The sequence below is a fragment of the Lissotriton vulgaris genome, chromosome 12 (assembly GCF_964263255.1).
Source record: "Lissotriton vulgaris chromosome 12, aLisVul1.2, whole genome shotgun sequence".
NCBI lineage: Eukaryota > Metazoa > Chordata > Amphibia > Caudata > Salamandridae > Lissotriton > Lissotriton vulgaris.
In genome coordinates this window covers 800,105,164-800,127,768 of record NC_141700.1, presented here as the reverse complement: position 1 = coordinate 800,127,768, position 22,605 = coordinate 800,105,164, and the positions used below count along the sequence as shown (strand labels likewise).

Genomic DNA, 22,605 nt, shown 5'->3' with positions numbered 1-22,605 from the left:
ATGTACTACTCCCTCATAGCTTTGACGTGGACTCAGTTATGCAGATGTACCCCCTTCTAGCTTTGATTTGTACTCAGTTATACAGATGTACTACTCCCTTCTAGCTTTGACTTGGTCTCAGTTATGCAGATGTACTACTCCCTTCTAGCTGTGATTTGGACTCAGTTATACATATGTACTACTCCCTTTTATCTTTGACTTGGACTCAGTTATACAGATCTACTCCCTTCAAGCCTTGACTTGGACTCAGTTATACAGATGTACTCCCTTCTAGCCTTGACTTGGACTCAGTTATACAGATGTACTACTCCCTCATAGCTTTTACGTGGACTCAGTTATACAGATGTTCTCCCTTCTAGCTTTGACTTGGACTCAGTTATACAGATGTACTCCATTTAGCTTTGACTTGGACTCAGTTATACAGATGTACTCTGTTGGACTTGGTCCTTCTGGCAGGTTCACCCCTGAACTTTTTGCCTTTTAATGTTACCTAATTATAATGATGTCTGGTCTTTGCGCACTTTAGCACTGTGGCGCAGTGTAAAGTGTGTGTGCTCTCTGAGTGCGTGTGTGAGATTGGCCTGCCCTCCCATAGGAATGCATGGGGAATGTGTGTGTCCCTGGTAGTTCCTGATGCGTGGGGAGTGCAGGCTCGAGTTTGGTATGTGCGGGCTCGTGTGATTAAATGCTGCGCGATGATGTGTGCGGCATGAATGTGACTAGTGTGGAAGGTTATACAGATGTACTCTGTTGGACTTGGTCCTTCTGGCAGGTTCACCCCTGAACTTTTTGCCTTTTAATGTTACCTAATTATAATGATGTCTGGTCTTTGCGCACTTTAGCACTGTGGCGCAGTGTAAAGTGTGTGTGCTCTCTGAGTGCGTGTGTGAGATTGGCCTGCCCTCCCATAGGAATGCATGGGGAATGTGTGTGTCCCTGGTAGTTCCTGATGCGTGGGGAGTGCAGGCTCGAGTTTGGTATGTGCGGGCTCGTGTGATTAAATGCTGCGCGATGATGTGTGCGGCAAGAATGTGACTAGTGTGGAAGTGCCACGTCTAGAAGTTGGCCTGTCTGTGCAGTGAATTTGATGGCTTGTGATTGGCTGGGGCTGGCTGGTGTGCCAGGCTCCTGGAGTCAGGATGGGTCTGCCCCGGTGGTGAATGGGAGATCTGCATGTTGATGGCTGGGGAGGAGTGCACATGGGACCTGAATAGGGCTGGGCTTTCCCCCCACAATGCTGGCTCCGCCCCCTGTGGTTTGACTGATGACGCTACCCATCCTGTGAATAGAGAGAGGGGCTGAGCAAAAACAAAGTACTCAGGAACCAGTTGTATCTGGTTCGCCCCTTTCCTGCACCTTTAGACAAAGGAATTATGTGTATAAAAAGAGGCTGTGACCTCTTGTAAAACGTTCTGGTTTTCCTGACTAGAATCTACCAGGGGCGTGCTGCTGCTGGGGCCCAGGGGAAGGCTTGCCTCCCTGGGCCCTGCCCAGCCCCTGGACGCCTGATGGAGCTTGTGCTGGGACCCCTCTGCCTTGCCTGGGGGCTGGAGGAATTTCCTGGGATGAGGGGCTAATTGCTCCATGTCTTTATGCCCAGAACTTTCCCTTGTTTTCCCCAGTTGCTCTGTGGAACTGGAGTTCTTTCTCCCCTAGCGCCTGGGGCGCTTCTTCGCCATTTTTGCCCGTTTATTTAGACCATTTTAATTGGCAGGAGCCTACCCTGCATTGTGCCCAGCGCGCAGGTGCCCACCCTGCGTCTTCAAATTGTGTCATAAATTCCGCGAGTGCTGACCCCGCTTTTGGCATCCTTAACGGGTGCCCACCCCGTTTTTATTCGTATTTTATATCTTGAGGGTGCCCACCCCTCATCTTTGCCCCTAACTCACCGCCGCGGACCGGGAGAAGTACCGGAAGCCGATGTCCGGCCAGCCACCGTTATACAGATGTACTCCCTTCTAGCTTTGACGTGGACTCAGGTATGCAGATGTACTACTCCCTCATAGCTTTGACGTGGACTCAGTTATACAGATGTACTCCCTCAAAGCTTTGACGTGGACTCAGTTATGCAGATGTACCCCCTTCTAGCTCTGATTTGGACTCCGTTATACAGAAATTTGAATCCCTTCTAGCTTGGACTTGGACTCAGTTATACAGATGTACCCCCTTCTAGCTTTGACTAGGACGTAGGTGTACACAGGATTGGGAAAAGTAGAGAAATGGAGGACGCCTAGGCTTGACTTGGCCCAGTTGAAAGGAAGGACCCCCCTCCCCCCCCCAAGCTTTAACTTGGGCTCAGTTGCATAGATAAAGCCACCCTCAAGTTTGACTTGGGCTCACTTGTATAGCTATAGCCCCCTCGAACGTGACTTGAGCTCAGTCGTATAGATAAAATTCGCCTCAAGTTTGACTTGGCTCAGTTGTATAGATTACCCTGCTCAAGCATTGACTTAGATTCAGCTGTACATACGTGTCTCCCACTTCCCTGGCGTGGACAAAGTAGTAAGATGAAGGCTGCCTATCCTTGACTGGGACTCAGTTGTACAGATGTACCGCCCTCAAGTCTTGCCTTAAGCTCAGTTGTACCAATGTACCCCTAAGCGTTGACTTGGACTCAGGTGTACAGATGTATCCCCCCACCCAAGCTTTGACATGGACTTAGTTGGACATAAGAGTGGCAAAGGTAGTAAGATGGAGGCCGCCTTGCCTTGACTTGGACTCACCCTTGTAGATGACACGAGTCCCATCTCCAAAGATGTACTGGTTGCTGTACCAGATGGCGCAGTAGTAGGTGCCCTCGTCACTGCGCTCGGTGTTCCCGATGGTCAACGTGAAGGTCCTGGACTCCTTCTCGATGCCCGGCAGGAAGCGTTCGCTGACGCCCTCGCCGTAGCTCGGCTTGGCCTTCTCCCGGTGGCTCACCAGGAAGCTCAGACCCTGATGGTCGGGCTGCTTGTACCATGAGAGCACGTGGTCGGTCACGCTGCTCCCGCTCAAGGAGCACGTGATCTTGGGGTGCCGCCCTCCGGTGGTGATCGATGGGAGAGGCTGCATTAAGGTGGGAGAGTCTCTGGCCCCGATACCTGTGAAAGGAAGCACACGATGAAGCCAGTGGGGAGACAGCGGTCACCTGACCCATGGCGCATGCGTGGAAGGACCACCTTACCAGCCATAGCATGTCAATGCATCTGTGTACACATTCATAGGCGGGACAGCCCGTAAATACCCCTTGCCCGATTAACTTAGCACTGTGGAGATATCTGAGAGGACAGGCTGTGATGTACTGCTCGTATGAGAACTGTACCCATGTCTACATACATGAGGGTGGGGGGGGGGCAGGCTGTGATGTACCCCTTGTGTGGCTAATTCATCTATGCATATGTGTACCTGGGAGGACAAGCTGTGATGTGTCCTTGTGGGCCAGGTATGTATATATGTACCTGGGAGTCAGGCTGTGATGTGTCCTTGTGTGCCAGGTATGTATATATGTACCTGGGAGTCAGGCTGTGATGTCCCCTTGTGTGGCCAGGTATGTATATATGTACCTGGGAGTCAGGATGTGATGTCCCCTTGTGTGGCCAGGTATGTATATATGTACCTGGGAGGACAGGCTGTGATGTCCCCTTGTGTGGCCAGGTATGTATATATGTACCTGGGAGGACAGGCTGTGATGTGTCCTTGTGTGCCAGGTATGTATATATGTACCTGGGAGTCAGGCTGTGATGTGTCCTTGTGTGGCCAGGTTTGTATATATGGACCTGGGAGGACAGGCTGTGATGTGTCCTTGTGTGGCCAGGTATGTATATATGTACCTGGGAGGACGGGCAGTGATGTGTCCTTGTGTGGCTAATGCATCCATTTATATATGTACCTGGGAGTCAGGCAGTGATGTCCCCTTCTGTGGCCAGGTATGTATATATGTACCTGGGAGGACGGGCAGTGTTGTGTCCTTGTGTGGCTAATGCATCCATTTATATATGTACCTGGGAGTCAGGCAGTGATGTCCCCTTGTGTGGCCAGGTATGTATATATGTATCTGGGAGGACGGGCAGCGATGTGTCCTTGTGTGGCCAGGTATGTATATATGTACCTGGGAGGACGGGCAGTGATGTGTCCTTGTGTGGCCAGGTATGTATATATGTACCTGGGAGTCAGGCTGTGATGTGTCCTTGTGTGGCCAGGTATGTATATATGTACCTGGGAGTCAGGCTGTGATGTGTCCTTGTGTGGCCAGGTATGTATATCAATCAATCAATCAATCAGTGACACTTATAGAGCGCGCTACATACCCGTAGGGTCTCAAAGCGCTGATATATGTACCTGGGAGCCAGGCTGTGATGTGTCCTTGTGTGGCCAGGTATGTATATATGTACCTGGGAGTCAGGCTGTGATGTGTCCTTGTGTGGCCAGGTATGTATATATGTACCTGGGAGGACAGGCTGTGATGTGTCCTTGTGTGGCCAGGTATGTATATATGTATCTGGGAGGACAGGCTGTGATGTGTCCTTGTGTGGCCAAGTATGTATATATGTATCTGGAAGGACAGGCTGTGATGTGTCCTTGTGTGGCCAGGTATGTATATATGTACCTGGGAGGACAGGCTGTGATGTGTCCTTGTGTGGCCAGGTATGTATATATGTACCTGGGAGTCAGGCTGTGATGTGTCCTTGTGTGGCCAGGTATGTATATATGTACCTGGGAGGACAGGCTGTGATGTGTCCTTGTGTGGCCAGGTATGTATATATGTACCTGGGAGGACAGGCTGTGATGTGTCCTTGTGTGGCCAGGTATGTATATATGTACCTGGGAGGACAGGCTGTGATGTGTCCTTGTGTGGCCAGGTATGTATATATGTACCTGGGAGGACAGGCTGTGATGTGTCCTTGTGTGGCCAGGTATGTATATATGTATCTGGGAGGACAGGCTGTGATGTGTCCTTGTGTGGCCAGGTATGTATATATGTATCTGGAAGGGCAGGCTGTGATGTGTCCTTGTGTGGCCAGGTATGTATATATGTACCTGGGAGTCAGGCTGTGATGTCCCCTTGTGTGGCCAGGTATGTATATATGTACCTGGGAGGACAGGCTGTGATGTGTCCTTGTGTGGCCAGGTATGTATATATGTACCTGAGAGGACAGGCTGTGATGTGTCCTTGTGTGGCCAGGTATGTATATATGTATCTGGGAGGACAGGCTGTGATGTCCCCTTGTGTGGCCAGGTATGTATATATGTACCTGGGAGGACAGGCTGTGATGTGTCCTTGTGTGGCTAGGTATGTATATATGTATCTGGAAGCACAGGCTGTGATGTGTCCTTGTGTGGCCAGGTATGTATATATGTATCTGGAAGGACAGGCTGTGATGTGTCCTTGTGTGGCCAGGTATGTATATATGTATCTGGGAGGACAGGCTGTGATGTTTCCTTGTGTGGCCAGGTATGTATATATGTCCATGGGCGGACAGGCTGTGATGTGTCCTTGTGTGGCTAGGTATGTATATATGTATCTGGAAGCACAGGCTGTGATGTGTCCTTGTGTGGCCAGGTATGTATATATGTATCTGGAAGGACAGGCTGTGATGTGTCCTTGTGTGGCCAGGTATGTATATATGTATCTGGGAGGACAGGCTGTGATGTTTCCTTGTGTGGCCAGGTATGTATATATGTCCATGGGCGGACAGGCTGTGATGTGTCCTTGTGTGGCCAGGTATGTATATATGTACCTGGGAGGACAGGCTGTGAAGTGCCCTTTTGTGGCCAGGTATGTATATATGGACCTGGGAGGACAGGCTGTGATGTGTCCTTGTGTGGCTAGGTATGTATATATGTATCTGGAAGCACAGGCTTTGATGTGTCCTTGTGTGGCCAGGTATGTATATATGTATCTGGAAGGACAGGCTGTGATGTGTCCTTGTGTGGCCAGGTATGTATATATGTATCTGGGAGGACAGGCTGTGATGTTTCCTTGTGTGGCCAGGTATGTATATATGTCCATGGGCGGACAGGCTGTGATGTGTCCTTGTGTGGCCAGGTATGTATATATGTACCTGGGAGGACAGGCTGTGAAGTGCCCTTTTGTGGCCAGGTATGTATATATGGACCTGGGAGGACAGGCTGTGACGTGTCCTTGTGTGGCCAGGTATGTATATATGTACCTGGGAGTCAGGCTGTGATATCCCCTTGTGTGGCCAGGTATGTATATATGTACCTGGGAGGACAGGCTGTGATGTCCCCTTGTGTGGCCAGGTATGTATATATGTAGCTGGGAGGACAGGCTGTGATGTCCCCTTGTGTGGCCAGGTATGTATATATGTACCTGGGTGGACGGGCTGTGATGTCCCCTTGTGTGGCCAGGTATGTATATATGTACCTGGGAGGACAGGCTGTGATGTGTCCTTGTGGGGCCAGGTATGTATATATGTACCTGGGAGGACAGGCTGTGATGTGTCCTTGTGTGCCAGGTATGTATATATGTACCTGGGAGTCAGGCTGTGATGTGTTCTTGTGTGGCCAGGTATGTATATATGGACCTGGGAGGACAGGCTGTGATGTGTCCTTGTGTGGCCAGGTATGTATATATGTACCTGGGAGGACAGGCTGTGATGTCCCCTTGTGTGGCCAGGTATGTATATATGTACGTGGGAGGACAGGCTGTGATGTGTCCTTGTGTGGCCAGGTATGTATATATGTACCTGGGAGTCAGGCTGTGTTGTGTCCTTGTGTGGCCAGGTATGTATATATGTACCTGGGAGGACAGGCTGTGATGTCCCCTTGTGTGGCCAGGTATGTATATATGTATCTGGAAGGGCAGGCTGTGATGTGTCCTTGTGTGGCCAGGTATGTATATATGTACCTGGGAGTCAGGCTGTGATGTCCCCTTGTGTGGCCAGGTATGTATATATGTACCTGGGAGGACAGGCTGTGATGTCCTCTTGTGTGGCCAGGTATGTATATATGTACCTGGGGGGACGGGCAGTGATGTGTCCTTGTGTGGCCAGGTATGTATATATGTACCTGGGGGGACGGGCAGTGATGTGTCCTTGTGTGGCCAGGTATGTATATATGTATCTGGGAGGACAGGCTGTGATGTGTCCTTGTGTGGCCAGGTATGTATATATGTATCTGGAAGGACAGGCTGTGATGTGTCCTTGTGTGGCCAGGTATGTATATATGTACCTGGGAGTCAGGCTGTGATGTCCCCTTGTGTGGCCAGGTATGTATATATGTACCTGGGAGTCAGGATGTGATGTCCCCTTGTGTGGCCAGGTATGTATATATGTACCTGGGAGTCAGGCTGTGATGTCCCCTTGTGTGGCCAGGTATGTATATATGTACCTGGGAGTCAGGCTGTGATGTCCCCTTGTGTGGCCAGGTATGTATATATGTACCTGGGAGTCAGGCTGTGATGTCCCCTTGTGTGGCTGATGCATCCATTCATATATGTACCTTGGAGTCAGGCTGTGATGTCCCCTTGTGTGCCAGGTATGTATATATGTACCTGGGAGTCAGGCTGTGATGTCCCCTTGTGTGGCCAGGTATGTATATATGTACCTGGGAGGACAGGCTGTGATGTCCCCTTGTGTGGCCAGGTATGTATATATGCACCTGGGAGGACAGGCTGTGATGTCCCCTTGTGTGGCCAGGTATATATATATGTATCTGGAAGGACAGGCTGTGATGTGTCCTTGTGTGGCTAATGCATCCATTTATATATGTACCTGGGAGTCAGGCAGTGATGTCCCCTTCTGTGGCCAGGTATGTATATATGTACCTGGGAGGACGGGCAGTGTTGTGTCCTTGTGTGGCTAATGCATCCATTTATATATGTACCTGGGAGTCAGGCAGTGATGTCCCCTTGTGTGGCCAGGTATGTATATATGTATCTGGGAGGACGGGCAGCGATGTGTCCTTGTGTGGCCAGGTATGTATATATGTACCTGGGAGGACGGGCAGTGATGTGTCCTTGTGTGGCCAGGTATGTATATATGTACCTGGGAGTCAGGCTGTGATGTGTCCTTGTGTGGCCAGGTATGTATATATGTACCTGGGAGTCAGGCTGTGATGTGTCCTTGTGTGGCCAGGTATGTATATCAATCAATCAATCAATCAGTGACACTTATAGAGCGCGCTACATACCCGTAGGGTCTCAAAGCGCTGATATATGTACCTGGGATCAGCCCCCCACCCCCCGAAATATTTTTCACCCCCCTTCGAAATTTGCCTCCAGTTGCCCGCATGAGTCACGCCATTTTCAGCAGAGGCAGCAGCCCCCCGCCTCGCTCTGAAGCCGACAGAGGTACAGAAAGCACCACAAAGCGGTTGAGGTTCGAGGGTGAGTGAGGCACGGCACCAGCTCGCAGGAAGACAGTCCTGCTCCAGAGTCATTTTTAGGCCTTGCCTACAGACGGCCTTTAGCTCTCCGCTGTTGAAGACCCATTGTAAACAATGGCGGGACTTCCCGTGGGCTTTGGGCCCACCCCTCCTTACCATTGGGTGGCCGTCTTGTCAATCGCATTTGCTTGCCTGTTATTGAATGGCCTTACTTCCTCATCCTGTGTTTGTCCCTCCTCTGGAATATTGCTTCTATTCCATTCTTTTGATTGGATAACTCGTATCCTTCCTCTGCTTACATTTAGCGAACTACTTTTTTGAAAATCTTTCAGCCCTTAATGAGAGTCCAAGTGTTTTATTGCTCTGACCCACCTGGGACGTTTTCCTTATCACAGCTCAAACCCCTCATGCTCTCTATTTTGCGCTCTCGCCCCACCTGCTCGTGTACTGCTTCCCCTACCTCCCTGTCGAGCTCAGCCTTTTATCCACTCCTCCAGCGCGTCCGTGGCCCCCCTGCCCCTCACTGCAAATCAATACTGCCCCCTGTCGCTCTGCAGAACTGAGTTGCTCTTCCCGCCTAACACCCCACGCCTCTGTTGTTCTCCTACCCCCCTCGTTCATTATTTAACTTTTGCCAGTGCTATTCAGCAATAGCAACAAACACTGGCAAACCCAGATTTTCGTCTGCCTTTCAAAGGGGAGTCCCATTGTTGGCTTTACCAATGCTTGTTTCTCTTGCACTGTACTGCCTCCCTATGAGGGAAACCTGCAGCCCCCTACCAATGTTCCTAAAACATGTGGCAGGAACCGGAACTTTAGCCACGCCCCCTGTGGAATAAACCAGCCAATGAACAGGATTTCACCTTAGTCGCCGGGTTTACAGTCCACCCTCAACTGTGCAAAAAACATCAGCTGTGGAGTGGGGGTGCTGGAGGAACCACGTCCCAGCACAGATGTGTCATATGGAGGGGCTCTGAACTCCTTTCCATGGCAGTGCCCCCTCTTAGCACCTCCAATTCACTCTTGGGCCGCCGGTGGGTCTAAAGATGGCATCACGTCCCACCTTCAGTGACCAAGGGAAGGTCTTCAAAGATGCCCTGTAGTCAGGGCCGGCTTTAGCGCCGGTGGGGCCTGGTGCGACAATATTTTTTGCCGCCCACTATGACCGCCTCCTCGGATTCTCTTACTTACAACAGGAAAAAGTGCTTCACATCTCTCCAATCATAAGTTATTGCCAAACATATGCCCCCCTGAAGTCAGCGCCCCCAACACAGGTCAGCGCCCAGTGCAGCTGCACCGGTTGCACTGCCCTAAAGCCGGCCCTGCCTGTAGTGACCTCCCCGCCACCCTCACCCCGCTGTAAATGTGTGTAGAACACAGCACATTACAACTAGCCATAAAACTGAACCCGCATGTTTGTGCGTCCTTACTTTCACCATCTTCTCTTCCGCGTAGCTTTAATGTACTTCATTTCCTTTCCTTTATCTCACCTCACTTCACCCCACAGCCCTGACCATGAAGTTTAAAATAATGCTGACCATTTTTTGAACCTTATTTTAAAATCTTATTTTAAATGTAATACAAAAGTAGTGTGTGGATTAGTGTGATATTACATTTTTTTCTAAACCCAAAAACCAAAAACAAATTTGAAACACTATAGACTCAATTTCAAATCTCTGGTGCAGAAGGCGATAACAAAAGAAATCAAAAACTACATGCAACATTTCCAAAATTTGCAAATGTTCTTAAAAAAGAGAGAGAGTGAAGGCTGTTTTTAAAGAATCTGGAAATAAAGAAAATCTTAGAAATTAAAGAGGGCTCGAGTCAAAAGATATGTTCGCTCGTAATTATTGTTTAAGTCTAAACATAACTCCATTTAAATGTTTTGAGAATTCACAAAAGGGATTAATATATCAGCAGATGGGATATCGGTCAGAGTAACCTGGCAGTCAAGATCTAAATCAGGCTCTTAGATCTGATCTTTCTTCACACTGGAAATGGTTGGAAATTTACAGTTCAATATCAACTCCAAAATATCAATGTACAAATTATAGATGTATAAAATAATGAATTTTCTATAAATATAAAATAAAATAATATATATTAAATATTCAATATAATTTTAACAATATAAAATAAATTAAATATATATTTGGATAAAATATAACAAATACAGTGAATGAAACAATAAACACACAAACATAATAATTTATACATACTTCCGGTCTCCGACACTTCCGTCTTTGATACCCAAAGCGGACTCGCTGCAACAGGCAACAGATATCCACATTGACTTCAAATTCCCGGATTAAGCCAGGTACAACCACTGGGGTGCTGCCGTATACTCAGGAACACCGTCTTAAGTGAAACCTCTACTTTCGGCTCCACTGCATGGGCTGCACTTACGGACCTAACACATTTTAAGAATCCTAACTACCTTTTGCCAGCCGTAACGGAACTACAACTGGCAGAGAGATCCATAACGATTTTTATTTGCCTATAAGCCCTGCAGAAGTCTTGTGGTACTTCCCCAGACAAAACACAAGTTGGCTGACCATCCATTCAGGATTGAAAAGAAGAACAAACAATACACCAGGCTGTTCACCTTCATTGTAATGTACTTTGTAACACCGTGCCACCAATCTGTGAGAAATTCTTGATACAGAGAAATTGCTCTGTTGATACTATTGAAGTGTGCAGAGGCCTATTGTTATTGTGTGTAACCTTTGGTCTACGATTGAGGGGGGGTCAAGGTTTACCCCCACCTGTGGCATCGTCCCACGTACATTGAGCTACACAAACACACGCTCTCGTTGTAGGCGCCATTTCCTACCACATAAAAACCCTGTCCCTTGTATAATAATTTTTACATGTGTATTTACTTTAAAACAATTAATAAACTATTATTTTTAATTTATGTTAAAAGTTTAAAATAATATAAAACAACAATATATTTGAATGATTTAAAATATAAAAAACAAAAGTCAAGAATGAATTAAAACATGAAACTATTAAAAAATATGTAAGCTCACATTTCACAATACAATCATTGCAACAGGAGGGAAGGTGTTGGACAGCAAAGGGGTTTAAAATAACTATTCCCACTCCATTGAGTGCAAAAGTAGGGTAAGTGTTGAATAGCGGAGGAATGGAGTGAGAAAAACAAGGACCCCCAGGGTAGTAATGCAAACAGACTCCTAGGGCAGGAATAGCGGAGGAATTACATTTGCTATTCCAACTCCAGTGAGAGCAACAGTAAGGAAAGTGTTTGATAGTGGAGGGGAAAAAAATACTATTCCCATTCCAATGAGTGCAACAGTAGAGAAAGCATTGGATTGCGGGGGGAAGGGGTAAAAATGACTAAATCCACTCCAGTGAGTGCAACAGTAGGATAAGTGTTCGATAGCGGTGGGGTAAAAATTACTTTTCCCACTCCAGTGAGTGCAACAGGAGGGAAAGTGCTGGATAGCGGAAGGGTAAAAATTACTATTCCCACTCCATTGAATGCAACAGTAGGGAAAGTGTGGATAGCGGATGGGTAAACATATCCATGCCCACTCCAGTGAGTGCAACAATAGGGAAAGTGTTGGCTAGCGGAGAGACAAAAACTACTAATCACTCTCAAACCGTTAAAACAAAAATTAAAAATATACAAAATTAAAAAGAATTATAAAAATATATAAAGAATATTTAAAAAATGAAAAATCAAATATATAACAAGAAACATGTCATCTTAATTACATGTAACAAAAATCTACAAAAACATAAAATAAAATAATAAATACATTTATAAAAAAATATTTTAAACTAGGACATATTTACAATCAAAAAAAGGAATTAATACATCCATTTCTTTATTTTATTTCCTACCCTATAACATCACACCAATAACAAAATATTTCAATATTTTTTATTACATTTACTCCCAGAATTAACATAATTAATAATCAATTAAACAATATTATTGATAAAAAATAATAAACATTAATTGACTACACACACTTTAACACTATAATATCCACAACAAACACCAAAATTAAACTATAAAATAATAAACAATGATTAAAACTTCTTTTTAAATTAAAAACTATTATTATAAACAACAAACAAAAAATAAACAATTATCCAAAATAAATATCAAATAATTAACATTAATCAACAAATATATATTAATTAATTAAATACAAATTACTTCCCATCCTTTACTCCTATAAATACCACAACACACATATAAATTAAATACACAATTACCATAGTTATTTACCAATTCATTCATTAAATTTAATTAACAACCAATTAATAATTCATAAATTAAAAATAAATTACGTCCCACCCTTTACATCTATAAACACCACAACACACTATACAATTAATTACACAACTATCATAATTAATTACCAATTAAATATTGAAAATTAATTAACCACCAATTATTAATGAATTAATAATAAATTACTTTACACATTTAACAATATAACATCTCAATTAAACAGATATTATTAAATAAAAATTAATTAATACATTTAATATAATTAAATTACTTCTCACGCTATTCCCTTATAAACCCACAACCTGCTATGAAACCAAAAACACAAAATTCCAATTACATTTTTCTATAAGTTCAAAAAATGTAACATGTACATTCAAAATACAAACAATTCTTATACAAAAAATACGTCACACACATAAAATATATACTAAAATACATAAAATTAATTAAAAAACGATCTTTTTAGCAACTATATTTTTGCAAATGATATTAAAAACTTCGATATTTTTAAAATCAATATTACTTACCTTAAGCCGATATTCTTGACCACGATTATGTTGCTGTCGATATTTCTGAACCACGATATTAATGACTCGATATTTGTGCAACTCAATATTTTGTACTCAATATATTCTGTCTCTGCACCGAAATGTACTTGAGGGAAGGGCTGGAGTTACGCTCTTCCCGCTTGTCTAGCGCAGCTGGCCAAGTGCACCTCTGAGAATGTTTCTCAATTATAAAAAAAGGCGAAAAGCACAATCGGCAGTCGTAAACCTCTATCTACACTTCTACTTTTTAGATGTATCAGGCCATTCTGTGGGTGGCAGCCCTGCCTGGCTCCCCAGGGACACAGCTCCGTCACACAGCTCCTCTCCCCTCACCCTCCTCAGCCTCACTCAGCCTGGCTTCTCATGTTCTAGTGCAGGGATACACAAAGTACGGCCCGGGGGCCACATGTGGCCCTCCTGACCTTTAATTGTGGCCCCCTGGTGACCAGAAGCTCCGCTGCTGTTCCCTTGACACAGCAGGAACATTCAGGAAGCTATGAAATGTACATACTTTATTTACACATTACAGTAAAGAAGAAAATAAGGTGCCCTAGACAACTTATCTTTAGGAGCACCTTTAGTTTTAAAGACATCTTGCACTGAACGTGTTAAAAGCATGATAAACTCTCTGTAAACCTCAAAAAGTGTCTTTTATGAACATGCATGAGAGTTTTACCTTAGGAGATCAGATTAAATCACTGAATTAGGAGGCATATAGAAGCAGTGATAGTTTTCAAACATGGTTTTGGAAAAATTCATGTCACCTTCTGAGAACATGTCAGTAGTCAACCAAGACACAAGTCATTTGTCAAGTGCACATTGTGTGTGGCCTCGGTTGTTATATAATTAAAACAACATTACAGTTTATTAATTGAAACAATAGAAGGTTTTGAACTCCTATATTTTAAGGGGCTCTAAAAAAAAGTCAAAGTCAAAAAAGATTTATTGCATAATTAATTAAAATTATTACAATTTACACATAATAAAAATGTTAATTCGAAAATGTAATACATTCTACTTAAAATAGTTTCTCCTCCCCAGTTAGGAAATAATGTAAAATTATGTTTAAAAACTTTCTTCCAGAGATACTCCCCCTATCTAAAGTTCTCAAATTGATTTTACAAGTTTATGCGAGCTATGACAATCCCTGGCATTAGGGTAGCCCAGTGTCCCGCATCTTGGGCGGCCCCCTGTTCAGCTTGAGTCAAACATTTTTTCACCTCTGCCAGAAACTTAGTTCCTCTGCATGCCATGATGATAGAACTCCCTCCCAGCCAACTTGTTACAGCTTGTCTGCAGGAACAGATCATTAGCTCATTAAAGATGGTTTTCAGAAGTCTTTGCCTCTGTGCCATAAGTATCGGGCAAACACACAGAAAATGGGCTAAAGATTCAGATTTGTACCCACATAGTCGACATTGCTCAGACTGGTGGACTCCTTTCCAGGAAGGTAGTAGGTCCTTCGCGATGTGCATACCCATCCTATAGTTCATAAAAGCTTTTTTTAGATGCTTGTTGAAATGGGAAGTTAAATAGGCATGTGGTTTTCCTGCTGTAGAAGAATTTATAAGAGATCAGCCGTGTCGCCGTTTTATGAATGTACCTTTATCTTCTTGAAAAGATTTCTTTTTTGCTGCCATGTTTGCTGTTCTACTTAAACTTACTTTGTCCATCACGCCTTCCCATGCTGCTTCCAACTCCAGCTCTTTCACACAGAGTTCCGGACTCCCCTTGATTTTTTATTTCTTCCCAGCTTAGCCAGTCCATTGAATCTGGATCTGCAGATCTGAGTTTGTTGCACAGTTTTACGAAGCCTCTCATGCTCCTGTGCTTCTGGTTTTGCAGACCAAATTCAAGCCTAACTTGCGAAGCTGAGGCACATTTTGGGAGATTAAAAACAGCTTTATAGATTTTAGTTTGTAGGTCTTTTAGTACGTCGGCTTCCTTACCACACCAGGTGACCAGACCATAGGACAGGGTGGGCAAAATTTGGGCCGACATGACTTTCAACAAATGCTTATAATTAGGGTAGCCCATCTTTGCATTTAGTAAGCGGTAAGCGAAAATCAGGGTTTGAGCTTTTGCACGTATTGCTGTTTTTTGCTCTGTTTGTTTTGCTCCCTGAGATATTGTTATTCCGAGGTACTTGTAAGACCTTTGTTCTTCCACCTTTGCCCTGTTCGCCATCCATATGTACCTGAGTGTTTTAGGGTCCACTAGGCGGACCACTTTTATTTTTTCTTTGTTTGTGTTTCAAATAAGCTACTAATTTATTTTGTGCTCTTTGTAGTCCTATTGGCGTTTTACTCAGCAATACTATGTCGTCTGCGTATTGCAGGCAAGGGATTCGATGATTAGGCAGTGATGGCGGGTGAACTTCATCCGAGTCCAACGCAGTTGAGAGGTCGGAAAGGAAGAGGTTGAAAAGAGTAGGCGCTAAAACACAGCCTTGTTTTAGGCCTTGGTGCGTTGGTATGCTCCTCGTTGTATAGGCTCCGTTGCCCAGGTATTTTGGTGTAGAGCTTTTATTGCCTTTAAAAGATTGGTCCGCACACCCCATGTCTTTAGTTTTTCCCATAATCGCTCTCTGTTAACCCGGTCGAATGCCGATTTGATGTCGACAAAGCAAGCGCACAACCGTGCTCCCTTCGCTACCGCTCTGTCCATTAATAATGACAGGCAGGTCAGATTGGTAATTGTTCCCATCTTCCGCCTGAAGCCTGTTTGCATCCAGGGGATTCTGTTTGTTTCTTCAATCCAATCTTGCAGGTTTAAAAGAATGCAAGAGGCGTAGAGCTTTGCCTCCACATCTATTAAAGATATAAGTCTGTAGTTTGTTGGTTTACGGTGGTCACCATGTTTAAAAATTGGGTGAATAACACTGCCCTTCCAGGATGACAGGACCTGGTCTTCTTTATAAATATGATTGAAAAGTGGCGTTAGAGTTTCTGCCCAAAAGGCCGGGTCATGTTTGAAGATGGGGTTTGGCAGCCCGTTCGGGCAGCTGCACCTTCTGCCTTTAGTCTTGATATTATTTTACACAGTTCCCCTCTGTTGGTTAATTCCAGGATTTTGAACGCCTCTTTTAAAACCTCCTCTGTTTCTAAGCCTTTGGTATCTATGTGGGCTCTCGTGTGTAGTAATGAAGAAATAGGAGGCAAAGTGAAATTAACCAATCGCCTAGGATCACACAATTTCAGCAAGTGGGGAAGCCAGGACTGATGCCAGGTTGTCTGGTTTCACATTCTGCAATGCAGCCACCGGGTGAGTATCTCTTTCCCTCTCACATTTTAGGTTAGAGTGTTAATGCTCCGAGTTTAATTCTTGGTGGTAAGAATAGAGCATTGGTAGCGGACAGAAGTCAGCTCAGGGATGGTGGGTCCAGGCTCAGGGGCGTGGCCTGCCTGTCTCAAGGGCAGGCAGAACTGTGCTATCCGAAATCCACGGCAGATCACACCTCTTACACTCCACACATTCACCTAAGTGTACTGTCAGATTAACCTAGTGCCAGTGCTTTAAATGGGCCGGTACTCACCGGTACTGAGTACCGGCACTTCCGAATTTTCAGGCCCTCAGTACCGGCACTTTTCTTGGATCAGGGAACAGTACCGGTACTCTCATCGAGAGCACAGCAGGCTCCGGTTAGGTATGTCCTCAGCTCAAGGGAGACACTGTTCAGCTTCGGAGGAGCTTGGAAATCACTGAGCCCCTCAGTGCTCTTTTGCAGAGTCGCTGCTGGAGATTCCAGCAGCGCCCACTTGAATGGCCCCAGACTGCAGGGGTCTGAGAGGGCTTGCTTGCGGTCATGCTGTGATCAACAGGACAGGGTCTAGACAGACCCTGCACTGTCGATCAGGTGCGAAACGGCTATTAGCCTGAAAGTGTTAAGGCCCCCCACCGCCTTCCTCCATCAGGCGTGTGAAATGGGCTGGGGCTGCCAGTAAGTAATCCTGTCCCATTTAGGGAAATGCGCTGGACGTGCTAAAGTGAACAGTGGCACAAGATCCTCTACCTTCCCCAAAGCCGTTTCTTTTTCATCTTTTTGTTCAGCACAGAGGCTGCTTTCCTTTGTGCGCCAATCTAACACTAATCACTGCCATTGTATGACACCATGACTAACCTGGGTACTGGCTCCATGGGTGTAAATTAGCCCTTTCAGAGCTTAATTTGTGCCTGTAGTTGCCGGTGCCGGCACTTGTTTTTGAGAGCGGGCACTATGGATGTCTTTTATGCGGGGAGCTGTGGTGCAGATCATTTTTAAAAGAGGAATGCACACAGCAGGTTTGCTGTATTTTCCCAATTCGTCTTCCGAGCTGCTTTCACTTTTACCCTTTTATCAAAAGGCCTGCACCCTGCCCGAGCCTCTAATTGGGTATACATATTGCTAGGGGCTGGCTTGTGACAGCTGGGTCGAGACAAGCTTGCAAACAGCAAGCCCAGGACGATGAAGGAACGTGACAAACACACGAAAATGTGTACATTACGGTAGCATGAAAATGTGTACATTACGGTAGCATGAAAATGTGTACATTACGCTAGCCTGTGTGCTTAGCGCCTAGCAATAAAATATTGCACAGAGGCCTAGGGCTGTGTCTCCCCAGCTTAGCCGGCAGTAGGGCGGTGCCCACAGTTCTTCTCACCCCTCAGATACTGCCTGTCATGAGTGCTAAAGAAATGTACGTAGTGGGTGAAGGTGGGTAGACGAATAAATATCACTGTGCCTTCTTTTTTCAATTACAAATTATGCCTTAACTTTGGACCTCTTGTTTCCTTCGCCGTCTTGTGCAGTGGTGACCTACCACTGCACATATCTCATTCCTGGGACAGCCTCGTGGGCACTTTGTTGCTGGAGCTGGGCTGGATGGGACCGCTGGGTGGCACTTCACTCTGAAGCTGCCAGTGATTACCCGTTTTTGCCTCCTTCTGTACCGGGCCTTGTTGAACATGCTCAGCTACACAGAATGAGAGAAGCCTTTCAATAACTAATTATTGTCGACTAAGCTCCGGTAACAAATATGTGCATGTTTTTTTACATTCAAGATAGGCCCAGAGAGCCAACATCTAGGCCCACACTACCACCACAAATCCTATCTCTAGTGCTTAATTTGAGCTGGTGTTTGAAGGTGATGCACAGTAGCGCTTATTTTTAGGGATTGGGTCAGAACGAGAGAGAGAAAGGTACAAATGGGTAAAGATGCAAGAAGGTAACAACTAGAAAATAGAGACAAAGGGAAAAAGTAGGAGTGAAAAGTAGCAAAACGGAGATGAAGAGGGAGAGAGTTTCTGGCGGTAGATGATACAAATGTCAGCCTCGTATTCAACAGCGCTGGAAAAGAGGTTCTGAGATAAAACTATGAGCCCTGGCACTTATTTCTTTACAAATTAAATACTGGCCTTTCCCATAGAGAAATTAACAGCAGGGAACGCTGCAGCACTCCAGGAATGAGCTCCAGGACAACTGGCGAATGGATTTGTTTGAGGGCAAGTTAAGATGAACATAGAAGGAAGGGAGAGGGATAAATCTATAGAAGTGAGGTGACAGATAAATTTAGGAATGACACTTTTTTCACATAAAAATACCAGATGTTGAGTTCTGAAATCATGAATGAGCTTTGAAATGGTATTTTAACACACATTTGTGTACAGTCAAAAATCCTGTGCATTTCTTGTTAACTTTAATAACATACATATTTATATGTCTGTGTGCTTGCCGACCTGTGTGTGCCTATTTTTGTGTGAGAGAAAAGAGAGAGAATGAGGGAGAGAATCAGGACACTCTCCGGGAGATATTTTAAAGGGAATGGGTGGAATGCTTTTGTGTTCATCTCAGCTTATTTCGCTCTGGGTGTGTGCGCACGTTTGGGAATATATAGGGGCTTATTATCAAGCATGGCGTTATAATTATCGCCGCTTTAGCGGTAGAAAACTGCAGCTAAAGCGGTGATAATGGGCTTGATAATATGCCGTAGAGAATTCCCATAGAAGCCCATGTTCACACCAGAACATGGGCTTCTATGGGAATTCACAAGGGTTTATCAAGCCCATTATCGCCGCTTTAGCTGCAGTTTTCTGCCGCTAAAGCGGCGATAATTATAACGCTATTCCTAATAATATGCCCCTAAGTATTGTGCCAAAGAACAATAAATAACATATGGAATTAAGAAGCAGCAAATATTAAAAACAAGGAAATGTTAACATATCATCCTGTTTGGCTTTCATTTTGTGTAATGAGTTAACCCGATTTGTTTACATAAACGCATTTCTCATGCGTTTTGATACATGCTACAACTGGTTCAGAAGTCACTAGGTATCATCATATCCTGCCCTTAACCCCGCCCCTAACCCCGCCCATTTGCCACACCTCTAACCTATTTTAATGAGTACCTGCACTTATTTTTTCCCATTTAAAGCACTGCCTAGTGCTTATATATAGCGCCATCTGATATTTCTGACTTTACAGCGCTAAGACATTAAAACTAGCCGCCACCCGCACACACAGCTTCTACATGTCTGTGAGCTCTTAGCTTTGAATATTTTACCCAATGTCAGAGCACGAGGCGCGCTTTCCGCCCGTATCTCTCCATCTCTCTCGGGTTCACCGTGGTCGAGGCGTCTTTACAACCACAGACAGGTGTGCGTTAATCAGGGGTGTCCTTCGTGATAACATAAGTTAGGCGAGGTGCCCCCCCCCCTTGTGTTTGCCTTTGCAGTGCACAGCACACAAACACGTGTGACTATTTGTGGGACCTGCTAATATGGACAACTCTTCGACTTTGAGGAAGGTCACCACAAACTCTCCCGCCGAATATCCCCATTTCTGGCCGTGCTTCAGGCAGAGGTGAAGGTCAGTGCACCTCTACTTTACACACTCCTGGCCGATTTACAAAGGCGTGTAGGACAGCTGACGTAGGAGTACGTAAAGGATACTCCTGTGATACTCTTTTGCATACCAAAACATGCTTTTGTGATCCCAAGCTGCAAAGCTTGGGACTAAAATGGGAGTATTTGGGCCACCTGCAGACACGTTTCGGCTCCGACATCCTGTGGTCCTTCTTCTGGTGCTCACACATGCTTTTGTGAATCAGCCCGAGTCTGAAACTGGAACATGTACTCCCTTTTCCAAAAGGCTGTCATGAGCACAAATCTTGTTAAAAGACAAACTGAAAGGGCAGCGGAAAGTGGTGTATTTTGTGTCATGTACCGGCAGGGAGGTGCTGTGAGTGGCGTTGTGTGAGTGCGTCAAGGAGGCGCTGTGCTTGGCGCTGTGTGCGGACTCGCTGGTGCACTCCTGGTGCACAAAAGAGGCTCACCAGCACGTGAACCTGTCTGACCGCCAGGTACGGAGACTCGACCCCAGCCTCTGTCTGGGTCCCTCCATGTAAGGATGGAAGGAGTGAGACAAGGGTGTCCACTGCAGGCCCAGAAGAGCCTCACCAGGGCTCACCAGCACGTGAACCTGTCTGACCTCCAAGTACGGAGACTCGACCCCAACCTCTGCCTGGGTCCCTCCATGTGAGGGTGGAGGGAGTGAGACCAGGGGTGTCCACTCTAGGCCCAGAAGAGCCTCACCAGGGCTCACCAGCACGTGAACCTGTCTGACCTCCAAGTACGGTGACTCAACCCCAGCCTCTGCCTGGGTCCCTCCATGTAAGGATGGAAGGAGTGAGACAAGGGTGTCCACTGCAGGCCCAGAAGAGCCTCACCAGGGCTCACCAGCACGTGAACCTGTCTGACCTCCAAGTACGGAGACTCGACCCCAGCCTCTGCCTGGGCCCCTCCATGTAAGGATGGAAGGAGTGAGACAAGGGTGTCCACTGCAGGCCCAGAAGAGCCTCACCAGGGCTCACCAGCACGTGAACCTGTCTGACCTCCAAGTACGGAGACTCGACCCCAACCTCTGCCTGGTTCCCTCCATGTGAGGGTGGAGGGAGTGAGACCAGGGGTGTCCACTGCAGGCCCAGAAGAGCCTCACCAGGGCTCACCAGCAGGTAAACCTGTCTGACCTCCAAGTACGGAGACTCGACCCCAGCCTCTGCCTGGGTCCCTCCATGTAAGGATGGAAGGAGTGAGACAAGGGTGTCCACTGCAGGCCCAGAAGAGCCTCACCAGGGCTCACCAGCAGGTAAACCTGTCTGACCTCCAAGTACGGAGACTCGACCCCAGCCTCTGCCTGGGTCCCTCCATGTAAGGATGGAAGGAGTGAGACAAGGGTGTCCACTGCAGGCCCAGAAGAGCCTCACCAGGGCTCACCAGCAGGTAAACCTGTCTGACCTCCAAGTACGGAGACTCGACCCCAGCCTCTGCCTGGGTCCCTCCATGTAAGGATGGAAGGAGTGAGACAAGGGTGTCCACTGCAGGCCCAGAAGAGCCTCACCAGGGCTCACCAGCAGGTAAACCTGTCTGACCTCCAAGTACGGAGACTCGACCCCAGCCTCTGCCTGGGTCCCTCCATGTAAGGATGGAAGGAGTGAGACAAGGGTGTCCACTGCAGGCCCAGAAGAGCCTCACCAGGGCTCACCAGCACGTGAACCTGTCTGACCTCCAAGTACGGAGACTCGATCCCAACCTCTGCCTGGGTCCCTCCATGTGAGGGTGGAGGGAGTGAGACCAGGGGTGTCCACTCTAGGCCCAGAAGAGCCTCACCAGGGCTCACCCGCACGTGAACCTGTCTGACCTCCAAGTACGGAGACTCAACCCCAACCTCTGCCTGGGTCCCTCCGTGTAAGGATGGAAGGAGTGAGACAAGGGTGTCCACTGCAGGCCCAGAAGGGCCGGAGCCTGCCACGTTGTTAGAAGGGGGACATATGCACAAACAAGCAGAACTGAGGGGCACAAGGTGCCAGGGGTAAACAGAGCATGGGTGTATGTTTGAAAGGATTGCTGATTTGTGCAGAGCGAGGCGAGCACCCCAATATTTCTAGGTTGTAGAGATGAGGTGCAGGAAGCGGCCAGCGCCGGGCATGAATTCAGAGCTGGGAGAAAGGCTCAGACCATCCCCCGCTGTCAGTGGTGCGCACGGGCACAGAGGACAGAGCCCGGACCTATGAGGAAACTCTGGATGGAGTAGAGTGGACCACTGAAGGCTCGGGCCTGGCTCGAGCCCCTGAAGGCCTCAAAAGCCCACGCCTTAAGGTGTGTGTAGAAAGCGGCTAGAAAGAGCTAACCTGTGGCTGAAGGGCACAATGAAATCCTGGCTTCAATCCCAGCTCCACTTCACCACAGGGGGTTATCCTGGGCCAGAGATTCCCAAACTGGGGGTCAGAAAAGTGCAATAAAGATGCCTTTACAGTTTATCTTGTCACATTTGCCAGTGCTGTAAAGGTAGTGGTCAAACGTCAGGCTCGGTCTTCTGACAAATTGTTACTTTCTTTTTTTTTAAAATTATTTTCTGACTTCAAAGTGAGAAGAGTTTTTAAAGTGAATTATGTGACAACCTTGCTGGAGTGCAGGGAGTGTGAC

The 22,605-nt window shown here is 46.4% G+C and overlaps 1 protein-coding gene across 1 annotated transcript in view; it reads right to left on the bottom strand.

The window, feature by feature from the left end:
* Positions 1 to 22,605, bottom strand: part of LOC147678766 (immunoglobulin lambda-1 light chain-like) — a 52,967-nt gene that overhangs the window by 27,005 nt on the left and 3,357 nt on the right. Inside the window, exon 2 of the mRNA XM_086946221.1 lies at positions 2,724 to 3,083. Coding sequence (XP_086802347.1) covers positions 2,724 to 3,083 — 360 coding nt within the window. The remainder of the gene's footprint in view (positions 1 to 2,723; positions 3,084 to 22,605) is intronic.